Source organism: Ptychodera flava, chromosome 7, assembly GCF_041260155.1.
Source record: "Ptychodera flava strain L36383 chromosome 7, AS_Pfla_20210202, whole genome shotgun sequence".
NCBI lineage: Eukaryota > Metazoa > Hemichordata > Enteropneusta > Ptychoderidae > Ptychodera > Ptychodera flava.
Genome location: NC_091934.1, coordinates 6944961 through 6964682, shown reverse-complemented (window position 1 = coordinate 6964682; position 19722 = coordinate 6944961). Strand labels below are relative to the sequence as shown.

Here is a 19722-nt window from a genome sequence, read left to right as displayed (position 1 = left end):
CACGCATGGTTGAGTTTGACTTAATTTTCAAACAACATGATTGGAACTAATTTGGGATAATTGGATAGTGTAGTAGTGTTGGTTTAATCTGCAAATGCAAGCTCATCTGTTTTCTTTTGTTTTTTGCAATACACTTTTTATGGGTTAATTTGTAATGTTGTAACTTTAAGCTATACGGCGCTTAACACTTTGAAAATTTTGAAAAAAAATAAAGATCCAATTCTCCCAAATTAGTTCCAATGAGTTTGGAATATATCATTTACTACTTGATATTCAAGACTGGTTATCATTCCATTTTGTGAAAAGTTTATTTTAAGCATTTCCTCTTGTAAGAAAAAGTGGGTACAGCACAAATATGTTTACAATCTGTTTGTCAAGTTGCAAATATTTTTTACACAAGAAAATGGGTCTAGCCTCAGTACAATTATCAGTGTACACATTTACAAGTTTACATAATGTTGGAGAACATTGAAGTATATCTACAAAACAGTATGACAGATGTGAAAATCTCAATTAAGATTTTGTGAGATGTATACAAGGGGTATCTAGAATTGCTTTTATATACATGTTTACTTATTGCCTAAATCTCACAAGAAATATGATAACAAGTCATTAAATTATAAAATCGTAGAAATGAACATAATTTTCCATAATTCAACTGAAGCTTACATTTATACAATATTTTACATGTTTATAAACATTTATTAAGTACACATGGCAATAACAGATGTCTGAGAGGAGTAGAATATAGTTTTCAGCTTTTATGACTGCTAACGCAGACTTGAGAATTCTATACGGAAGCTCGGGACGGGCCTGAAAGGTTCAACAATGATAATGTACTCTAAGTAACTGTATTCCTTCACTGTGACAATTCCAACTAATTTCTAGCTGTACTTCAGGCCAATCCATGGTTGCTGGAGGGATTTTAAAAAGGCAATAACTATCTGCCTATTGTTGCACAGTTGATAGCCATAAAGCCTATGACATCACAATGTAAACATCTATTTTAAAACAGCATATGAGCTGTAATTTCACTCAACTTGCACGATATCATGAGAAAACACACTTATGTATCGTAACATGTCCATGCCTATTTACATTTTCTTGAGGCAGCTTCTAAACTTTTGTGAAAATCCCCTCAAACAGAATTAAAGTTGGTCAAGCTTACAGGTTTTTAAGTACTCTATGGGAATGATATTGTAACCTGAACAGTAGTTGCGTTCACATGTAAGATGGAGTATTCAGAATATACCAGGTAATATGACTGCTACATGTACATGAGACAAATCCTTCCATATTGCCTTAGGGTCAAGGTTTTTTTGTATTCTTTGACTCTACATTACATATAAAAATTGTTTAACATTATTTCCTTTTTGTTTTCATGATAAAAATCACTGAAAAGCTAAATAAAAATACTCAAAAATTATTGCTAGAGAACTATACAAATTTTATAAGTATTATATAAATCAGTGCCAGGTAGAGCTCTAAATTTTTTGTTCTGTGGGTATAAACTTCATCAGCTCAGGGTTCAGGATGACTGTTTTACAAAAATTATAAAACGATGGAAATGAAATTTTAAAAAAACCGATGCACAATTGAGCATGACATGCACTATTCTTCAGATATCAGATACTGCATGCAAACCCATCACTGTAAATATGGCATCAAAAGTTAAGAATCACAGAGTGTAAATGTCTAAAAAGATCACGAATACAATAAGAATGATTTCAAAAGTTCATTTTCAGATTTGTTTGATAGATTCCAGTATTGACAGATCACAATTGATGACATTTAAAAGTACTTTCCTTGTAAAGTTTCACAAAAATAAGTCTAAAGCCTCAACTATAGCCTCTTGATGATGTCATATCTCATATTATATCATACCAGTATATTGATTGCACAAATGCAGCAATCTGATTGGTGCCAACTGTGGTATATTGCAAATGCAGCACTGTCACTTTCACATTTCAACCAACCAATCAGGTCACTGTATTTGCACCATCAATACGCTGGTATGATATAATTAACATCCATTGACATCACATACTTTCATGATGGTAACAGTCGTAATGTATTCTGCACATGGTCAATTTAACACTGGCAAGGTTGAAAAAACAGAGACGACAAAGTCATCTCATATTTTTTAATTCTTGATTAAAAAAATCTTTTAACATATAAAATTTTAAAATGGTACATTAATTTTCCTCCTTATTGTAACTGACATCTGATTGGTGTTCATTTATGAAATGATACATTTGCTTTGATCATTCTCATCATCATATTCTTCCTCATAGTCATCTGATTGAAGTTTTGGAATTCCATCTAGCTCCTTAAGATTTGGCAAAGTCTGGAAAACTCTGAACAAAAAAAACAAAAAGTAAATAAATAAATATGTAATTTATGTAAATAAATAAATAAATCATTTAATCAATCAATCAATCAATCAATCAATTAATCAATCAATCAACCAATAGGGTAATTTGTTTTTGACACTTCAAAAAAGTGTTGAAATATCAAGTTTCATCAACAAATCTCATTGACTGTAGTTTTGCTTGGAAAAACAGGTGATTTATTATTGACAGCATTTAAGGTAGAAGGCACCTCAGGGACAGACATTCGGACTCTCAAACTTGTACAATTCTCTTCTGATATACAAAATGTGGGGGTTCATTTTAAAGGTCTTGGTGAAAGAAAACTTCACCAGCTTAGTTTTTTGAAATTCCAAAAATTTTATTTTTCTCCATAGAGTTAACACAGGGATGGCGGCCATTTTGCATTTCTAATATTGGTAAATCTTGGGTAATTTGTTTCTCTAGTACCAAAATTTGCACGCTAACCCCCTATTTTTATTCTTGATTTTGAAAGAGAATGATTGAAAGATCCCTTGAGGAAAGTTAGAGCAAAAGTTTATGCCTTTCACTTCTGAGGTGCGTATTACCTAAGTCAAAATTGGATCCAAAGGCAGCAACTTTAAACAACAAAATCACCCAACCTTGTACTAGGTAATTAGTGATTTCTTCTACAAATAAGGTAGACATTCCAACCCCATAAAGTATGCTTTCCAACCTCATTTGACATGTGACTTCTAGATTTTCAGAAATCCTTACCTGTATCTGTAGTTGTCGGTTACAACCACAGGATTTCTTCTCAGATCTAGTGACTCAAGATATGTCTTCCTCAAAACATTCAAACCATCAAGAGTTTCAATGTGATTGCATGCAAGATTTAGCTCCTTCAATTGTGGACACTTTGGAAGTTTCTAAGGTGAATAAAGAATTCAGAAAAATTAATTTGGCAAATATCTTCATGATATACTAACAAAGACTGAAACACAACACTCAGTGAACACTGTATTATATAGGTGTTCTGGTCAACTGATGATTAGCATTGGCAAAAATGTTCATTTTCTCAAAAAAGAAGACAAGAAGTAGCTAATGTAAGGTTCTTCTACATATTGGAGACAGTAAGCCATCATATTTTTTAAACAAAATTACAAAATTAGTGAGAAAATTGAAAGATTATTACATGCATTGAGTGTTATGGACAGTGGGCTGTCAAAGTATTGAAACAATAAATATTAATGATACCGATCCATGTAACCTCATTATTTGAAAAATAATGACATTGTTTGTATCATGCCAAGTTTAAATTATTTTAAGTAGTACATAAATATTCATGAGTTGAAAATTGAATTAAATGACTGAGATAAATAAAGGGAAAGTAATCTGCATGAATCAAATCTTAGCATCTCAGACCATTACTTACATTTATTAAAGAATCATGGGAAATTGATGACAATGCAATTCAGTATTCTTTCAGTTAATTTTCACTTTTTGCTTTGCTGTACACTGCCTTTCAAGAATCAGTTTTCCAATCTACCAGATAAATTTCTTAATTTGGTGATTTCCTTAGAATGAATGAATTTTGAGTTCATTTACTCGAGCCAAGCAGCACATTTCTTTATACATAGCTTTATCAATAGTAAATGTAGGCATTATGGTGTTGGGGAATACATTTGGTATTGAATGAACAGGGTTTTTGATTTATGATCTTACCTGGAAACTGTTGATGTAATTCATGCACAATGTAAGATGTGTGCATCTGTTGAAAGGATGGAAAGAGACATTGATTAATATTTATATCGTGAATAGGTACTGTTCACTCAGTACAAAACTGCTTGCAAAGTTTCACAGTTATGATTTAGATGTAGGAAAATACTGAACAGCGATAGAAAAAAAACGCTACACATGATAAAAGTAGGAAAAATAACATCTGTTGTGAATTCTCGTGTTCAAATTCGCAGAATATTGAAGCTAATAAATGTACATGTATGTGTGTATTTGCACCCATTTTAAATAATGGGAAAGTGAACTCTGTTGAAGGGTAAAGGATCTTTGTTCAAATTTTGTCATTGTTATGAGAATTTAATATGTTACTTCTGATTACAATACACAAAGGTATAGATTAGTATAGCGCTGCTCTCATTTTCATCTCATAAATCATAAATTCATTCATATAGCTGGTTGTCTTTTTTTTTCACGACGTATTTACAACATATGATAAGATGCAGTTTAACATGGAAGAGAAAACATTCCTATACCACAAAAAAGCTTGTACGTGTGCAAATCGTCTTCATAAAGTTGCCATATCAAATTTCAGATGACATTTGGTGATTTTAGTATACACTAGCAGAGATAAGTTTTCTTTTGGCTTAATACCTTGGGAATGTGACAGCCTGTATATCAGTTAGTGAATTGTCAGCCATATCCAATCTTTCCACACGGATCAGCCTCTTCAGAATACGGATCAAATTTTCCTTTTGATATCTGTGACCTAAATCTTGATAAGACAGGTTCATATCCTGGAACAAATTACATCAAGACTGAGTATCGTTCTGTACTGCAGTGTTAAACACCTCAAGAACAAACTATCAAAGAATGACATAGATGCAATAAAAAGACCATATATTTCATGACGTGTACAATTCTAATAGGCTGCATACAAAGTTGAACAGTTTTTTTGACAGAAAAGCATGCAGAGGAAATTTTGCATACTAGATGTCCTACAGGCTCTATAGTCTGCATGTCAAATATATTGAAAGAACCAAGATTCATATTCATATCATTAGCTGCCATTCTCTTTTGTCAGCGAATTTGAAACACACACTTCATGTACCCACACTGTATTTGAAATGTAGATGTGTACATGAGAGAGAGAGAGAGAGAGTGAGTCTCAAGGATATGGAAGTGCAGAGTGAGGGAGAGTGTGCATGCAATAATGTATGTAAAGGATAAGTGCAGAGTGAGCAGGTACATAGACTAACCGTGCAGTTTTCCCAAGTTTTCTGTCTTCTTCATGTAATCAACTCTTTCCCTGCCCTTTTTGGAATGGTGGATTTTCCGTCCTTCATCATCAGTCACTCTGTAGAAAACGCTTTCTTTCTTTTCAGGAAACTTGCGCACTCTTGGACAGTTCAACTGAGTTCCTTTGATATCATTGTCCTTGAGATCGTGCCATACAGAGTATTTGAACTTTTCTGATGGTAGCTGTGGGAAGAACAACGACCGCAGAATGTTACTGATTTATTTTCTCAGAGTCTATTATTGGGCCTTTGGGCCTGTTGATCATCAAATAAATAAATAAATAAATAAATAAATAAATAATAGTTTCGGAGATAATGAAATATTTTTTTATGGTATAAGATACGACCTCCAAAAAATAAAAAAGTTTTAAACTTCTTCTGATACTTCAAAATGAAGGATACTGTGAGTTTTTCTCTTTTACAAGGTAAATTGCAAAAGTTGGATTTTCTGTCTCTTATTAGAATGAAGGTTCATGAAGTACAGCAGTAAATATTTTGTTTTTGCCCTGTTTTTTAGCAATTTTATCTCATTTCATGTGGTGAGGACCAAAAAAATGTTTAAGTACTTTTCCTTGCTTTGCTGTACCATATACATATGTCAGGATACAAACACAAGCAGCCCTGCATTGGAATATGCTTTTCATACACAAAGCTTATACAAGATAAATACTTACATGTGGTGTATCATGCCTTGTTTGCGGAAGTCTTTGTTGTTTCGGCATTATGGATGGCATGTAGACACTGGACCCATTGTCAGTAATGGAAAGTTTTGTACTGCTGTGAATTGAGGAATATTAAAATATGCACATTAGGATGTAATTCAGATGTGAAGATACCATGGCTTTTGTTTCTTTGAGAAAAAATTCGTTGTGACAGTTTTTCAAAGAAGCCATACACTTTGGTAACCAGCACAGAACAACCAAAGGTGGAAACGGCACTATCTCAGCATCTGACTTTCATAAGATTGATTTGAAGCAAGCAATACACTGACACAAAGAACGTTCGTACGATGAAGGCCTGTCGAGTGTTGTGCCGGTGCAGTTTCGTGTCTGAAGCCTGTAAATTTTTGCATGGCTTCAATTGGCAAGACTTCCTGAACAGTGAAGGAAGTCTTGCCCATTGAAGCCATACAAAAATTTACAGGCTCCTATGACAACAGTAATGTGGAAGGGCTTCCAAGAGTCTTCGTTGTTATTTTCTCTGCCTCTTTCGCATACATACGTAGACTACCAACGGGTTTTGTATTAACTGACATAGGGATTTCTATTTTACACAAATGTACCAAGATTCTCACCTTTCGGTAGCCATCTTGGAAGCCTGCTGTCAGGAACACTGGAGCTCTTGTGCTCATCAACAGGTGTCTGTTTACACCTGAATGGACGGATGGATTTTGTACGATGAACAAAGTATGAATATCACATCCGTGCGCTTAAATGTCACCCTGAAGATTATTAAATATGACGTTTAGGACTTCTTATGTACGTCTTTATACGATCAAATATCGTATCCAGGCTAATACCTGTGGACGTATGCGACCACTGAATGTTTTGCATTGACGTCAGAGGAGAGGAGCGCCCCCTCAAGCTTCACCCTCGGTTCATTAATTTAGATACGGCACTTAGCAGCTTAGTGGCGAGCAAATGTGTTGTGTAGTTTTTTGTATAGTTGAGTATTTATAAGAGTTATCGGGAAAACGGAAAAATATCGCATTTTTTAAATGAATCCTCTATATGCTACAATAACTGAGCGAGAACTATCGAGAGTCTCGTGAAATCTCATAATTAAATATCTCACGACTATCACGCATGTTCAGTGACCTTCGACTCTTTGACCTGACCGACCGGCTTGGGTAACTCACGTGTGCCTTTCATCAGCGTGAAAAATCCGAATTTCTGGTCGTATTTCACAGAATTTGTACACGATGTCGTGGTTATTTGGAGTGAATAAGGACACATCGTTCGCCAACATCGCCCAGTTACCGACGATGCCTCCGGCAGACGGCGGGGGAGGTGCTGGCGGAGGGGACAAGGGGAAGGGTAGCGGAGGCGACGAAAAGAAGAAAGTGTGGCAAGGATTCGACCCAACCGGCCTCGAACGTGCCGCGGCCGCCGCAAGAGAACTTGATAAATCAGGCAAGTTAGCAAAAATAAAAGAGTGCCGATGTGTCCTTCGGACGCGGCGCCTGTTTTGTAGTTTGGCTGTCAACGTTGAATAAAATTGATTGCATTTGCAGAGGTGAAACCTTTGCGTTACTACATGAGCCCTATCTCATTCTCGTCCTCTCTCAGATCTAATCTATTGACAAGGTTAGCCATAATTGTCCAACGAGAGTACGATTGAAATATGTATTTCTGTTTGCTGGGCACACACTTTTAAGTTTTTATGAAACTATTGTATTTTCAGTTATTCTGATACTTTTACTATTTAGCTTGCTACTTTTCAACATGCAGAGAACTTTGCGGCAGATAAAGGATTGCATCCAATCGAGTGATCACTTTAGTTTTCAGTGCGATGTTTGCCAACGTCACCTTTAATATCAGTGGTGATAGTAGCGAGACCGACTCATCCATATGCCTGACAGTTTTGTCATTGGAAGTGAGGTCAAGGAGTGCTCACTCGGACATTTCTGGTCATATCTGGTCATGGTACCAGAAAATTATAAAAAAAGACTTGGTTTTGGAGTATTTAGTAAGCATTTGGTTTGATATTTTCAGCATTCAAACAAGCCAAGAAAATCTTTCCCACACATACAGGGAAAGTGTAAATGCAACTGAGCTATACTCGGATAACAAATGTGATACAATTTGAACACTTTCTGTTCATAGAAACATCTGAGTTCCATTTTTCTTGTGTTACTTTTCCACTATAACTTAAAGCGCAGTGGTCGTCGCGCTGCGCATCCTCCCTGAGGGGGTCCCCCTCTGTTGTAAACAAATCCAAGAACGCCGCACATGTTACGGGTTGATTGTAATGTTTGCGATATTGCCGCTTGTTAAAATGGCGGCTGATCTGTCACAAGCATACCAACTACCAAATGTAACACGCAATAAAGGTCAATTAATCTAAGTTAAATATCTGCTGAATATTGAACAATAATTGCACGCTGGATTGAGATCACATTTGCTCATGATTTTCTTGAATCAGTTGAATGGGGCTCGGCTACTGTTATCGCTCGAGCCATAGAGCTAGACGTACGCATGTATACGTATACCAACAGACTATCAACGACCGGGCTCTAGTTTTCGACATCGCTAGCAAGGACGAGAGCTTTCATTTCAAGAGGCCCGACAGGAGTACAAAGACAACAACCCAAACTACAGAAATCTACAGCTCGCAGAGCAATGCCCGCTGCAGCAAGAAGCATCTCTGCATCTGTTCCGTTCCGTGGTCTGTATGAACGTCCGTGTCAAACCGGGTATATGTATGACGCGCTACACTCGGCTGTGGAGAATTCAACTCAACTACAAAGTTTACCCCGTTTGGGGTGCAAACGAGAATTCCGAGTACAGGTATCAAGTCAAGCGAAGGACCTTTCATAGGTCTTATTGTTATGTGGGGGTTATCTCACTTGAAAGAGGATTCAAACCTACGGCAATCAGGAGTAAAACGAAGTTTGACCGTGCACAGGACCGGGGCACAGGATCTCTCGATACGTCTATGCACGGTGTAGCCGTGCAATTTTCCTGCCAAATGCCGCGAAAACCCGCTCGTTTTGTCTATTGTTTCCTGTCATTTTACTATTTCTTACCACGTAATACTAGGAGAAGTAAGACATGGTGATCAACAGTTGGTTGTGGGCCAAGTCGTCGCGGGCCGGTATGTTGTGGGACCGGATTCTCTATATCCGTGTACGTCAACGCGGTGACCGTCTCCCAACAACATCTCCCGTGTCCTGCTCTGGCTTGCTGATCATGGTCTTGAGTGTAATTTTTGTGTTAGGCATTGTGCTTGTTGCTGGTCTACATATATAGGCAATGTTGATCATTTTAGTTATATATTTTCACTGTACTGTACATAGCATTGTGTACAACCAGCGTGATCGCGCGCGATCAAAGCTTTTTGTTCACTGTGTCTGCGTGCAGTAAACTCAGCGACATAATGTGCTGAGTGTAGTGTCCCAATGTTCGTAGCTCTACACGAGTTTATAGATAGAAATACACCACTGAAGTTCGTTTCCGATCTTAATATTTTACTATTGCATGATGTTGAGTCTTACAAAGGCCTTAACAAAGTGGGGGACTGCTCCCATCTCACTCCTATTGAAGTTGAGAAGACTTATGTTTACAAAAATGTATGTTTATCAACAAAAAAAATCACGCACGCGCAGCGCGACGACCACTGCGCTTTAAACTATTACTGATTCATGGCTGTAATTGGCTCTGCATGTCAGGGCATGTGAAACCGGCTATGCCTCACTCCTAGGAGGTGTAGCTGGTAATGCATATAGCTGTGGGTCCATATCTGTGGTGTTTTTGAGACGGGATTTCTGCCTATTACGGGCTGCTTTTGACCTTTATGTTTTTGACCACGCCACCATAAAAAAAACAAACAAAAAACAAAAAAAAAGAACAAAAAACAGCCATAAAAGGCAGAAATCCTGTCTGGAAACACCACAGCTATGGACCCACAGCTAGTAACACATACTGTGATACAGCCCTGTCTCACAAAGCAATACTTTACTACATCAAGTTAACATATTATGTTGATGTCATTTTTTCCAGCAAATGCCAAAGAGGCCCTTGGTCTTGCATTAAAGCAAGAAGAAACCAAGCATTTGGAAGAAAAGAAACAAATAAAAGTGAGTTCATGATAAAGCTGTGCTTGGGGCCCTGTCACTCCTTGACGATTTGGCCAACGTATGTCGATGTATCAAATTTCTCTAAAACGCTGGCTTGCTCAACTGATGATGTATTTTTCAATTTGGGCGCATATATGGCATATTTATAACATACTCATAGGTTAAAAATACGTTTTGTGTATGCTAGACAATTATCTCCACCCATTTCGACTTATGAATATGAGTAACTCACAAGTTACATGTATCAACGAGCAAATAACCTACCTGTACAACTTATGGCCTGTGTGTTGAGGGACATATGAGCAATACGCTGGCATACGTCGGAAAGATTTGTGTATGCATAAAACTTTTTGACAGCCTCACGGTACTACGACATATACCAGCGTGCTTCACTGTGCTCTTAAACTTATACAAAACTTACCATAACGTATTCGTCCACGCCTAGCATATTCGCCAAATTTTTCATACGTTGGCATACGCTGGCTAAATCAACAAAGTGTAACATGGCCTTTCCTGCAATTGGATAAAACCAATGATGTTGTAGAAACTTGCATGTTCTTACCTCTCAGAAGATACATATCATAATGCTCTTCTTTGAACCACCATACCACACCCAAACCACTTCAAATAGTTGAAAGTACAAGTATTTGGAACTTTTATCATTGTTTTGTTAGTTTTTCCCATAGAAAAATCTTTGTTTTCCTTCATCATCATCCTAATCGTACTTTTTTAAATTAAATTTTATTGTAAAAGAAAACAACACAGCAACATCAGAAAAGTTATGTTATCTTCAACACACTGTTTATATCTTGATATGTGTGTTGTTTTTAGCTCATATTTGGTTTTATATATAAATACCAAAAAGAGCTTATATGATGAGTCTGAGTGGCATCTGTATGTCTGTATATTTGTGGGTATGTGCGGATGTATGTCCGTCACACTCAAAGGCTCCCATACCGCCAAAGCTACCATCTCAGTATTTGGTGTACAGGTAGATGCAGGGGTTGAGATGTGAATTTGTTCAAATGAACTTGTCGGTGTCAAAAATGTGCATATGAGGTAAGAAAAAGCAAAATCCTGCAAATGTGCAGGAGTGATGGCCAGTGTCTGAAACAGGCTTGAGTCATTTCCTGTCATTGTTTATGACTGTTACATATTAACAGACCAGATCAAACATAGACAGTAGAGGGGGGAAGACTGTCTATGGTCCAACTAAGAGGGACTAACTGTTTCTTCTATGCATGTTGCTAAAGTTGACCTCCAGTACCTAAAGTTTCAGACCTTATTTACATTTGCCATTCTTTTTTTGCTGGTTTAAATATTTCTTGTTGTTTTTCTGGTTGTACTGTGCAGAAATCATTGTCATAACATCAACGTAGAATTTTCCTGCACTGTACAGATAGAAACAATATGTATTGTTGATCTTTGGTACCCATACTGGTATATACCAATTCTGATCAAATTTGAGCGACACCGAATAATTGCGGTATTTTTTATCAAGTCTATTAAGTTCTTCACCGTTGATCAAACTATCATCCAGTGTTGTCATCCAAACTTGTAAAGTTCACAACTTTCTTCTTCAGGAATTTGAAGCTCACGTTGAACAGATGAAAGTTGACCAAATAAGAGCCCAGGGGGAGGAGAAAAGGAAAACGCTGGGTCAAGAAACCAAGCAACACCAGGAGAGGGCGCAATACCAAGACCAACTTGCAAGGAGGCGATATGAAGATCAGCTTAAACAACAGGTAATGTCAGAATACCAAGACCTGACACAGCCACAGTTTGATAATGTAGATACAGTTTCATGTCATGCTATTTACTTCTATTACTGTTGTATTTGATCCTAAAATTGACATCTTACCTGTAAGTCGACATTGTAATACTGTGATTCATCTACCTTTGTTATGTTAACAATATACAATCATCATAATACTGACAATATTTCTTTGTTAAAAATTGTCACTCGTTCTATCATCAATTCAGGTGAATGCTTTTCCCAGCAGAAATTTTTTTTATCTAAAATGATGAAGCATATTTGTATTCATCAAATTTTGTATGTATCAAATTTACAAACTTTTACATGAATGTATGTCTCATTAAGTACAACATCCACCATCTTTTTCAACATATTAAGAATACATTTGGGAACATTTAAAATCTGTAATTGAAAGCAGTGATTACACATTTAACTATTTAACAATTTCAATAATTCTTGAATACAGAAATCAACACAAAGGTATCTCAATATGGAATAAATAAACATTTTATGTTACATGAACATGTTTGTATATTTGATTACGCAGCAAATGATGAATGAGGAAAACCTCAGGAAACAGGAGGAATCTGTCAATAAACAAGAGTCAATGAGAAGGAAGACGATAGAGTATGAGGCCGAGCTGAGACATACCAATGAAATGAAGAAATTAGAAGCTGAGCTGAGAGGCAAGGCTAAAATTGAAAGAGAAAACAGAGATCTACGCAATGAGCAAATCCGACTCCAAGCAAAAGAATACAGAGAGACAGTCTTGCAGTCCATAAAGTAAGTCTACATTAGATTCAATGACAGTGAATGTTTTATCAGTATGAGTTCATGTCAGTTGATACAGTTACAAGGGATGTTTTAAGGTATATATATTGCAAGAGGATGCCAAAATGCAAAAAATTGTTGTCTAGTATTGAAGAACATTGCCATGATATCTTATTCAGGTATGTTTATGTACTGTGTACTCCTAACAAGACAGATTCTGCATTTGGATTTTGTCAACCTCAATTGCCAGATTGAGTATAGGGCCATCCTTCCAAGATATCCTCATAAAACAACATTAAAAAATAACATCAAAGAGCTCGCATGAACTTGTTTTACATGACAGGAGGGATTCACTGCAGACAAAATTTGATAATTAAATCGTGTTCATGACAAACCATCTGTCTTGCGTAGATGCTACAAGGCTGTTCAATGGATTTGCATAATGGAGCTGTTGGCAGATCTTGCTTCTTCTGCCCCACCAGAAATTTAATGTTTCTTCAAGAAAGGGGGCTCAACGAATACATTTGGCATTTGCAAACGTGCTACACTACTGTATAACTATACACAAGTTATGATACATGTAATGCTATCAGAGTTTTTGCTGCAGTTAGGCTGAATGAATTTCAAGTAACAGTACTGTGGTTGCGCTTAACTGTTGGAATTCTCTTTGGCGCACGTTTTAAAACTTATGTGAAATGACAGGAAACAGGTAAAGTTGTCCATTTTACCTCATCAAAAATATTTCTGCCATACTGATACTATGACGTAAGTTCATGTGACTACCATCTCATGAAGTGTATTTCGTCCTCCATTATTATCAGAACACAGGAGGAAAATTTAATGGTGAGTAGCAAATTTGGTATGTGTAGCCTACATGTAGGATTACAGTCAGTGATTAAATCTAAACAAACTTTGTATTTTCAGGACTGCAGGGACTGTACTAGGAGACGGTTTCAAAGCTTTCATTTCAGATTGGGATAAAGTATCAGCCACGGTATGTACTCAGTTTGCTCAATTTGGGTTTCTCCAAATTTTCAGCGATTTTTTTGCCTTCTTTCCTTACTGGCAACATCAATTAAAGTGGTTGAATAAGTTCAATAACAACAGCAAACATATAATTTCATTGAGAGTTCTTATTTGTAAATACTAAAACATTAAGAAACTTGATGCTTGCTTTTGTCATAGAACTTAATATCAGCTTTAAGGCTGTTGAATCATGATCATTAGCACACATTACTACATTGCAGTCAGACATATTTTGTTTAAACCAACAAACCTGATAGAACAGTCTGTACAAACATCACAAAATGCACCAAAATGTCATATTCACTCCCATCCATTAGGCGGGATCAGTACTGTCAAATAAAAGTTCTATTTATGCATATAACCAGTGACATATATGAAGATTAAAAACAATCAGATACTGTCAATAAGGCTGCCCGACAGCATTTTGATTAAGTTTCCATTTCTGCTTTAAGAAAAATTCATTATAGTACAATTTGATGGAAGAGTTACAAGCCCTAATATCTGAGCACCTCATTGTTATTGTGTCCATTTATCCATGGTATACTTTAAAAAGAGTTTTGAAATGCAAATGGTTTCTGTTCATTCTGCCAACCCGACTGCAGTATTTATGATTTTGGAATGCGATTCAGTATTTGCATTAGGTAACAGAATTCAAAATCAGGTGTCAGGTGATTGATTTACATTTCATTGTGAAAGACAATCTGTTGCTTTCCCTCACTGAATTGTAATTTTTCTCTCCTTTCAGGCGGCAGGACTCACACTGTTAGCCCTGGGCATATACACAGCAAAGATGGGTACCGGCATTGGAGCAAGGTATATAGAAGCAAGGCTTGGTAAACCATCCCTGGTCAGAGAAACTTCCAGGCTAACACTCCTTGAAGGTATCAAACACCCCATCAAGACTACAAGGAGGTTATTTATGAAGCCAGAAGATGCCCTCAAGGGAATCGTACTCCAGGTTTGTACACTGAATTTTAGCATTGACTCAAACAAAATTGAATGTTTTTCCAAAGAAGGACTTATCTTTCATTTCAAGAAGATGTGTTTTTGATGACCTTTTTGCAGTGTTTATTACAAGTCTTCCATGTACTTATAAAGTGTGATCAAAGAAATTTTATATAAAATAAAATTATGCAATGGCAGAGTACAAGTATTTTACTGGTCAACAGCAGTGTCATCCCAAAATCAAACATTGATATAGTAATATATTAATACATGAAAGCAGACACACCCATTTCAGTAAAATGAATGACACTTATGCCATACTCAATAACAGTACACATATTTGCTGTCTACTTACAGCCTTCTCTTGAAGAGCGTCTTCGTGAAATCGCCGTAGCAACTCGTAACACAAAGAGAAACAGAGGTCTTTATAGAAATTTGTTGTTTTATGGTCCACCTGGAACGGGAAAAACACTCTTTGCAAAGGTAAGTAGCTTACTCCATCAGTTTTCCTTACTATTGAGGTGGCAATGTCTTTTATAACAGTTTATACATTGTACCATGGTAATTTGTTGCCATAGTCAATCCTCTGCCTAATGCCAACAGTCTGTATTTGTCTCCAAGCGTATGGGCTAACTTTCTGAAATTTAGAAAAAAAGGACTGTTTCAAGGGTTGTCCCTCATAATTGGACATGACACAAGGATTTCAGATTTTCAGTAGACACACTCTGAAAGTTGTTGTTATACTGACTGATAACACAGCGCTGTTCATGGTTACAATTTTGTTACTAAACATAGCTGTACACGCCCTATATCGGACATACAGCTTGAAATGTGGACAAATTTTATCAATGTTGCATGCATGGCTGTTTTTGCAGCTTGTACTCTGAGTCGTAGATATGTTTCTTAGTATTCATTTCTACACTAGCAGTCGCCTACTAAGATGTATTTTCATTATTCTTGCATGTGTAATTTTCAAAAACGTAATCTAAAAATGCAAACAAATATTTATTTTTGCATATTAATGAGAGAACAATGACGTCAGCTGTGAACAGCCCTATTCCAGGGAGTCCACAAGAAGCGAGACCAGCACCACACTCACTCCTTAAACAACATGTCTGATGATTATTTGATTTGTCTGTACTAATACTTTGGTGACTTGTCAAAATGAAAACTTCTTTGAAAATATCCCGTAGTGTTTTATTGATTTGTCAACGTCCACATGTACAGTCTGATAACATTATTTGAATTGTCTGTACTAATGCTTTGGTGAATTGTCAAAATGAAAACTTCTTTGAAAATATCCGTAGTATTTCATCAATTTGTCAACATCCCACATGTGGTCACAACATCATTCATATACATTTGTAAGAAAATAATATATTTACAAGATTATGATATTACAATATAACTATCCACTTTAAGGTTCAGTGCACTCATTGAAAGGTATGGACATTTTTGGACATAATAGTGCTAAAACATCTGAGACCTGGCCATTATCAGATTTTGGAAATGCAGCTGTATGGTTGATGCATGTTGCTTTCAATTCTAACACCCAATCATTACTTCTCTTGAGAAATATACCAGCATGTATACACACCAAAAATATTAACAGCTCTTTGCATAAGTTTGTAGATTGCATATCATATGTCAAGATTGCTTCCTAACAAAATCATACTTTTCCCGTTGACAGAGTCTCTCAATGCATTCTGGGATGGACTATGCCATTATGACTGGAGGTGATGTGGCTCCAATGGGGAAAGATGGTGTCACTGCCATGCACAAGGTGTTTGACTGGGCATCATCGAGTCGAAGGGGTGAGTTTATCAAATTGAGATGTATTACCAGCAGTATATAGGCATGGATCGCAACTTTATTCACTTGTATGTGAAGCAGAATATCCTATATAAGATGTAGTCAATATCATATCCCGAAATCATGATTGTTTATGTATTTTGAAAAGGGCTGCTTTTCTTTATTAAGGTCATAATTTGCCATAGTTAGGTAGACGAGTAACACAGATGTGCAGCATGATTTCTTGTTCAATTTCCAACTCTATTTTCTATTAATAAATAATTCCTAATTGATCACATGATGACAGATAACTGATATGTTTACCGGTTCTCTCTTTATCTCAGGGTGTTACTGTTTGTAGATGAAGCTGATGCATTTCTCAGGAGGAGGAGTTCTGTAAGTCTGTCTCAAGTTCTACTCTTATACAATTTCTTCCATCAGTCCTGTGCCTTTGATTCTCTAAACAAAACCATTGACTCATTTTAAAATTCTTATGGAATTACAAGAAAGCATATCAGTTTTATGTGAAGTTAATAAATATCTGATTTCATTGACAAGGTTGTCCTAAAGGCCTGCATCATATAAAATCTAGCAGTGACCCAAGAGTTTCCTCTTGTACTTGTGCTGTAATTGTTTAATTTCTTTCTCAGGAAGGGCAAAAATGTACCAACCAAGTAATTATGCTGAAGGAGCACATACGATTTTCAAATCTTTTATGTGTTGTTCATTTCAGGAAGTGATCAGTGAAGACATGAGAGCAACACTCAATGCATTTTTGTACAGAACTGGGGAACAATCTAAAAAGTAAGAGTCTTCCATGTATTTAACTTTTGAATTGATATGAATAATAGAATGAAACTCAACCAAACCGTTTGGGTGCACCATTGTAAACATCAGAACCTTGTACATGTATGTATTTAACTTTAAAATTGATATGAATAATAGAATGAAACACAACCTAACCATTTGGATGCACCATCGAAAACATCAGACTCACTTGAACCATTAGGGTAAGGGGTATCAGGGTTTGTTTTAAACATTCATCATGTACTAGGCAACTCTCAATAAGGTCCATTACCTAATGGCAACTTTGGAGCATGTTCACACCTTGCATTTCTGACGTCAATTTCCTTTTTACTCTTTCAGATTTATGTTAGTTTTAGCTAGTAACCAACCAGAACAGTTTGACTGGGCAATTAACGATCGTTTGGATGAAATGGTGAACTTTGACCTTCCGGGGCTTGAAGAGAGAGAAAGAATGGTGTACTACTACTTTGACAAATACATCCTACAGCCAGCAACATCAGGGAAAAGGTATGCAACTTGTGTTGTCCTCAAAAGCTTTGTCCACACACACACAGGTCTATCTACCTATGTAATTATTATTATTATTATTATTGTGTGTCTGTGTTTGTTAAGCAAGATTTACATGGTACACTGCTGTCTCACAAAATACATTAACACAACATATGCACTGCCCAGGGCTTAGTCAGTGTTGACTCAGGTATTATATATTGTGACATAATATGTTGTATGTACTGGTTAAACTCACTTAACCTGTTCATCCCTAATCCAGGTCCATACTCACCATAAATAAGTAATTATAGGGTTGGGTAAAACTATGGTTTAGAAAGGTTTAAGTCACATCAGACATTTATTTAAAAAGCAAAGTGACCATGCAGTATATTTCTGAGCATTTGATGATGCAATGTTTTTCTATGTGTCATTTTGTTCTGCAGTCGATTCAAGGTAGCACAGATGGACTATGGTGAGAAATGCAAAGAGATAGCTGGCAAGACAGAGGGTCTGTCTGGAAGAGAAATTGCTAAGATTGGCGTAGCATGGCAGGTGAGGGTCAATTAGAATGACCAATCCAATTAGTAATAGATGCAAAGCTACATAAGTCAAGAAGTGACAAAGACAATTTCTAAAAAGTAATTGTTGCATCTTGTATCATCATTGCAGTCTCTGGATGACACCAAAAGTCAAATCAAAGTGTATATGCATAACTCTCTAATTTCCTGTAAAGTAGAAACAACTCCAATGGTTACGAGACGGGAAGTTGTTGTATGTTCGATGTTTAGTGCATGTATAAAAGATGACAAAATGCTGACTTATGAATTTACAATTATGCATTTATGTATCCAATATTTGTTCATGTTGGTAGGCAAGTGGTTATGCCTCAGAAGATGGAATGTTAACAGCTGAGATGATTGATGCTAGGGTTGACGAGGCAGTTAAACAACACAAACAAAAAACAGACTGGAAGGACAGTGAAGATGCTAGGACAAGCAAACAGTTACAGACTCATGCAATAAGTTTTGGCTTAGGAGAGAAAAGCTCAACATGAGAGCCACGTTGTAAAACATGGATGTGCATTGGTGTGGTTTCTGTAAATGTAGTTCAAAGAATGGCTATCTGCCAATCAGAAGTGAGATATTTAAAATGCAAGGGACTGAACAACAGTGTGGTCACCATGTTTAGTGCAGAAAAATCAACTTCTGCAGGGTCTATATCAGGTTTGTCTGTGATCTGTAATCTGTGTACTATGGTGGCATTATCAAGGTTGATTGAAATAATCCACACTCTACCTCATTCCCTGCAGAGGAAAGTTTTGTCTAAAACCAACACCCCCCCACCCCCCATCCGAATCAGAAATGAAACTTTCATCAATTTTCAGTGATGTGTGTTATAATGTATTAAAGTTGAATAAAATGGAAATGTGGTACATAACTACAAGTGACTCTTTGTATACCTACTTCAGTAGGCAGTCATGAATTTATGCTGGTTAAAATCTTTCCTCTGCATGGAATGGTTTGGTAACAATTCTGACTGAGAGGGCGCTATTGAGGCCTATACAAGTTCTGACCATAGACAGTAGAGGGTCCCCCCTCTACTGTCTATACTCTGACTATACTGTGGCCTGCCATCACTGGATGATGAAACATGTTGCAGGTACTCTTGACTAGATTCCACAGTAACTTGTTGTTTAATACTATCCATCCCCGAATCACAAACTCTTCAAAACAGGTGTATGTAACGAGATACTTGTCATGCATGTGGAAGATTATGTAGATAGTATTTTTAATAGGCAATGTGTGCAGAGAACTCATAGATTGTTTCAAGGTGTTGTGTTCTATTTTGAAATTGGACTCTGTGTTTTGGCCAACTTCCCCTGTACTTGTACTTTCAATGTATGTCAAGAGATTTCAGAAATATTTCTTCCAATAGACAATACATGCTGGAAGGTCACATCACTAATATCATTTCACA

At 36.5% G+C, this 19722-nt stretch overlaps 2 protein-coding genes across 3 annotated transcripts; one reads left to right on the top strand and one right to left on the bottom strand.

Moving 5' to 3' along the window:
- Positions 1–289: 289 nt before the first annotated feature.
- On the bottom strand, positions 290–6883 carry LOC139136670 (acidic leucine-rich nuclear phosphoprotein 32-related protein-like). Of its 2 annotated transcripts, XR_011553222.1 has the most exons (7): positions 6657–6883; positions 6037–6139; positions 5324–5546; positions 4719–4861; positions 4056–4101; positions 3108–3259; positions 290–2357 (listed from the first exon to the last, which is right to left on the bottom strand). XR_011553222.1 is itself a non-coding variant. In XM_070704451.1 (5 exons), the coding sequence occupies exons 2-5, from the start codon at positions 4856–4858 to the stop codon at positions 2240–2242; spliced, it is 456 nt and encodes a 151-aa protein (XP_070560552.1). In that variant the 5' UTR covers positions 4859–4861; positions 5324–5481; the 3' UTR covers positions 290–2239. The 2 variants fall into 2 exon arrangements, 1 of the variants encoding a protein (XP_070560552.1); XM_070704451.1 differs by lacking the exons at positions 6037–6139; positions 6657–6883 and having other exon boundaries at positions 5324–5481.
- A 292-nt stretch (positions 6884–7175) lies between these two features.
- On the top strand, positions 7176–19182 carry LOC139136667 (ATPase family AAA domain-containing protein 3-A-like). Its single transcript, XM_070704446.1, has 13 exons — positions 7176–7494; positions 10084–10160; positions 11744–11905; positions 12464–12699; positions 13612–13681; positions 14459–14671; positions 15016–15141; positions 16349–16473; positions 16794–16845; positions 17183–17253; positions 17596–17763; positions 18189–18297; positions 18617–19182. The coding sequence occupies exons 1-13, from the start codon at positions 7284–7286 to the stop codon at positions 18797–18799; spliced, it is 1803 nt and encodes a 600-aa protein (XP_070560547.1). The 5' UTR covers positions 7176–7283; the 3' UTR covers positions 18800–19182.
- The last annotated feature ends 540 nt before the right edge of the window (positions 19183–19722 follow it).

Coding starts and splice junctions, on each gene's coding strand:
- LOC139136667 (XM_070704446.1), top strand. CDS start 7,284: ATGTCGTGGTTATTTGGAGTGAATAAGGACACATCGTTCGCCAACATC. Junction 17,254..17,595: donor ACTGGGGAACAATCTAAAAA/GTAAGAGTCTTC, acceptor TTACTCTTTCAG/ATTTATGTTAGTTTTAGCTA. Junction 17,764..18,188: donor CCAGCAACATCAGGGAAAAG/GTATGCAACTTG, acceptor TTTGTTCTGCAG/TCGATTCAAGGTAGCACAGA.
- LOC139136670 (XM_070704451.1), bottom strand. CDS start 4,858: ATGAACCTGTCTTATCAAGATTTAGGTCACAGATATCAAAAGGAAAAT. Junction 3,260..4,055: donor ATTACATCAACAGTTTCCAG/GTAAGATCATAA, acceptor TATTCACCTTAG/AAACTTCCAAAGTGTCCACA. Junction 2,358..3,107: donor ACCGACAACTACAGATACAG/GTAAGGATTTCT, acceptor TTTTTTGTTCAG/AGTTTTCCAGACTTTGCCAA.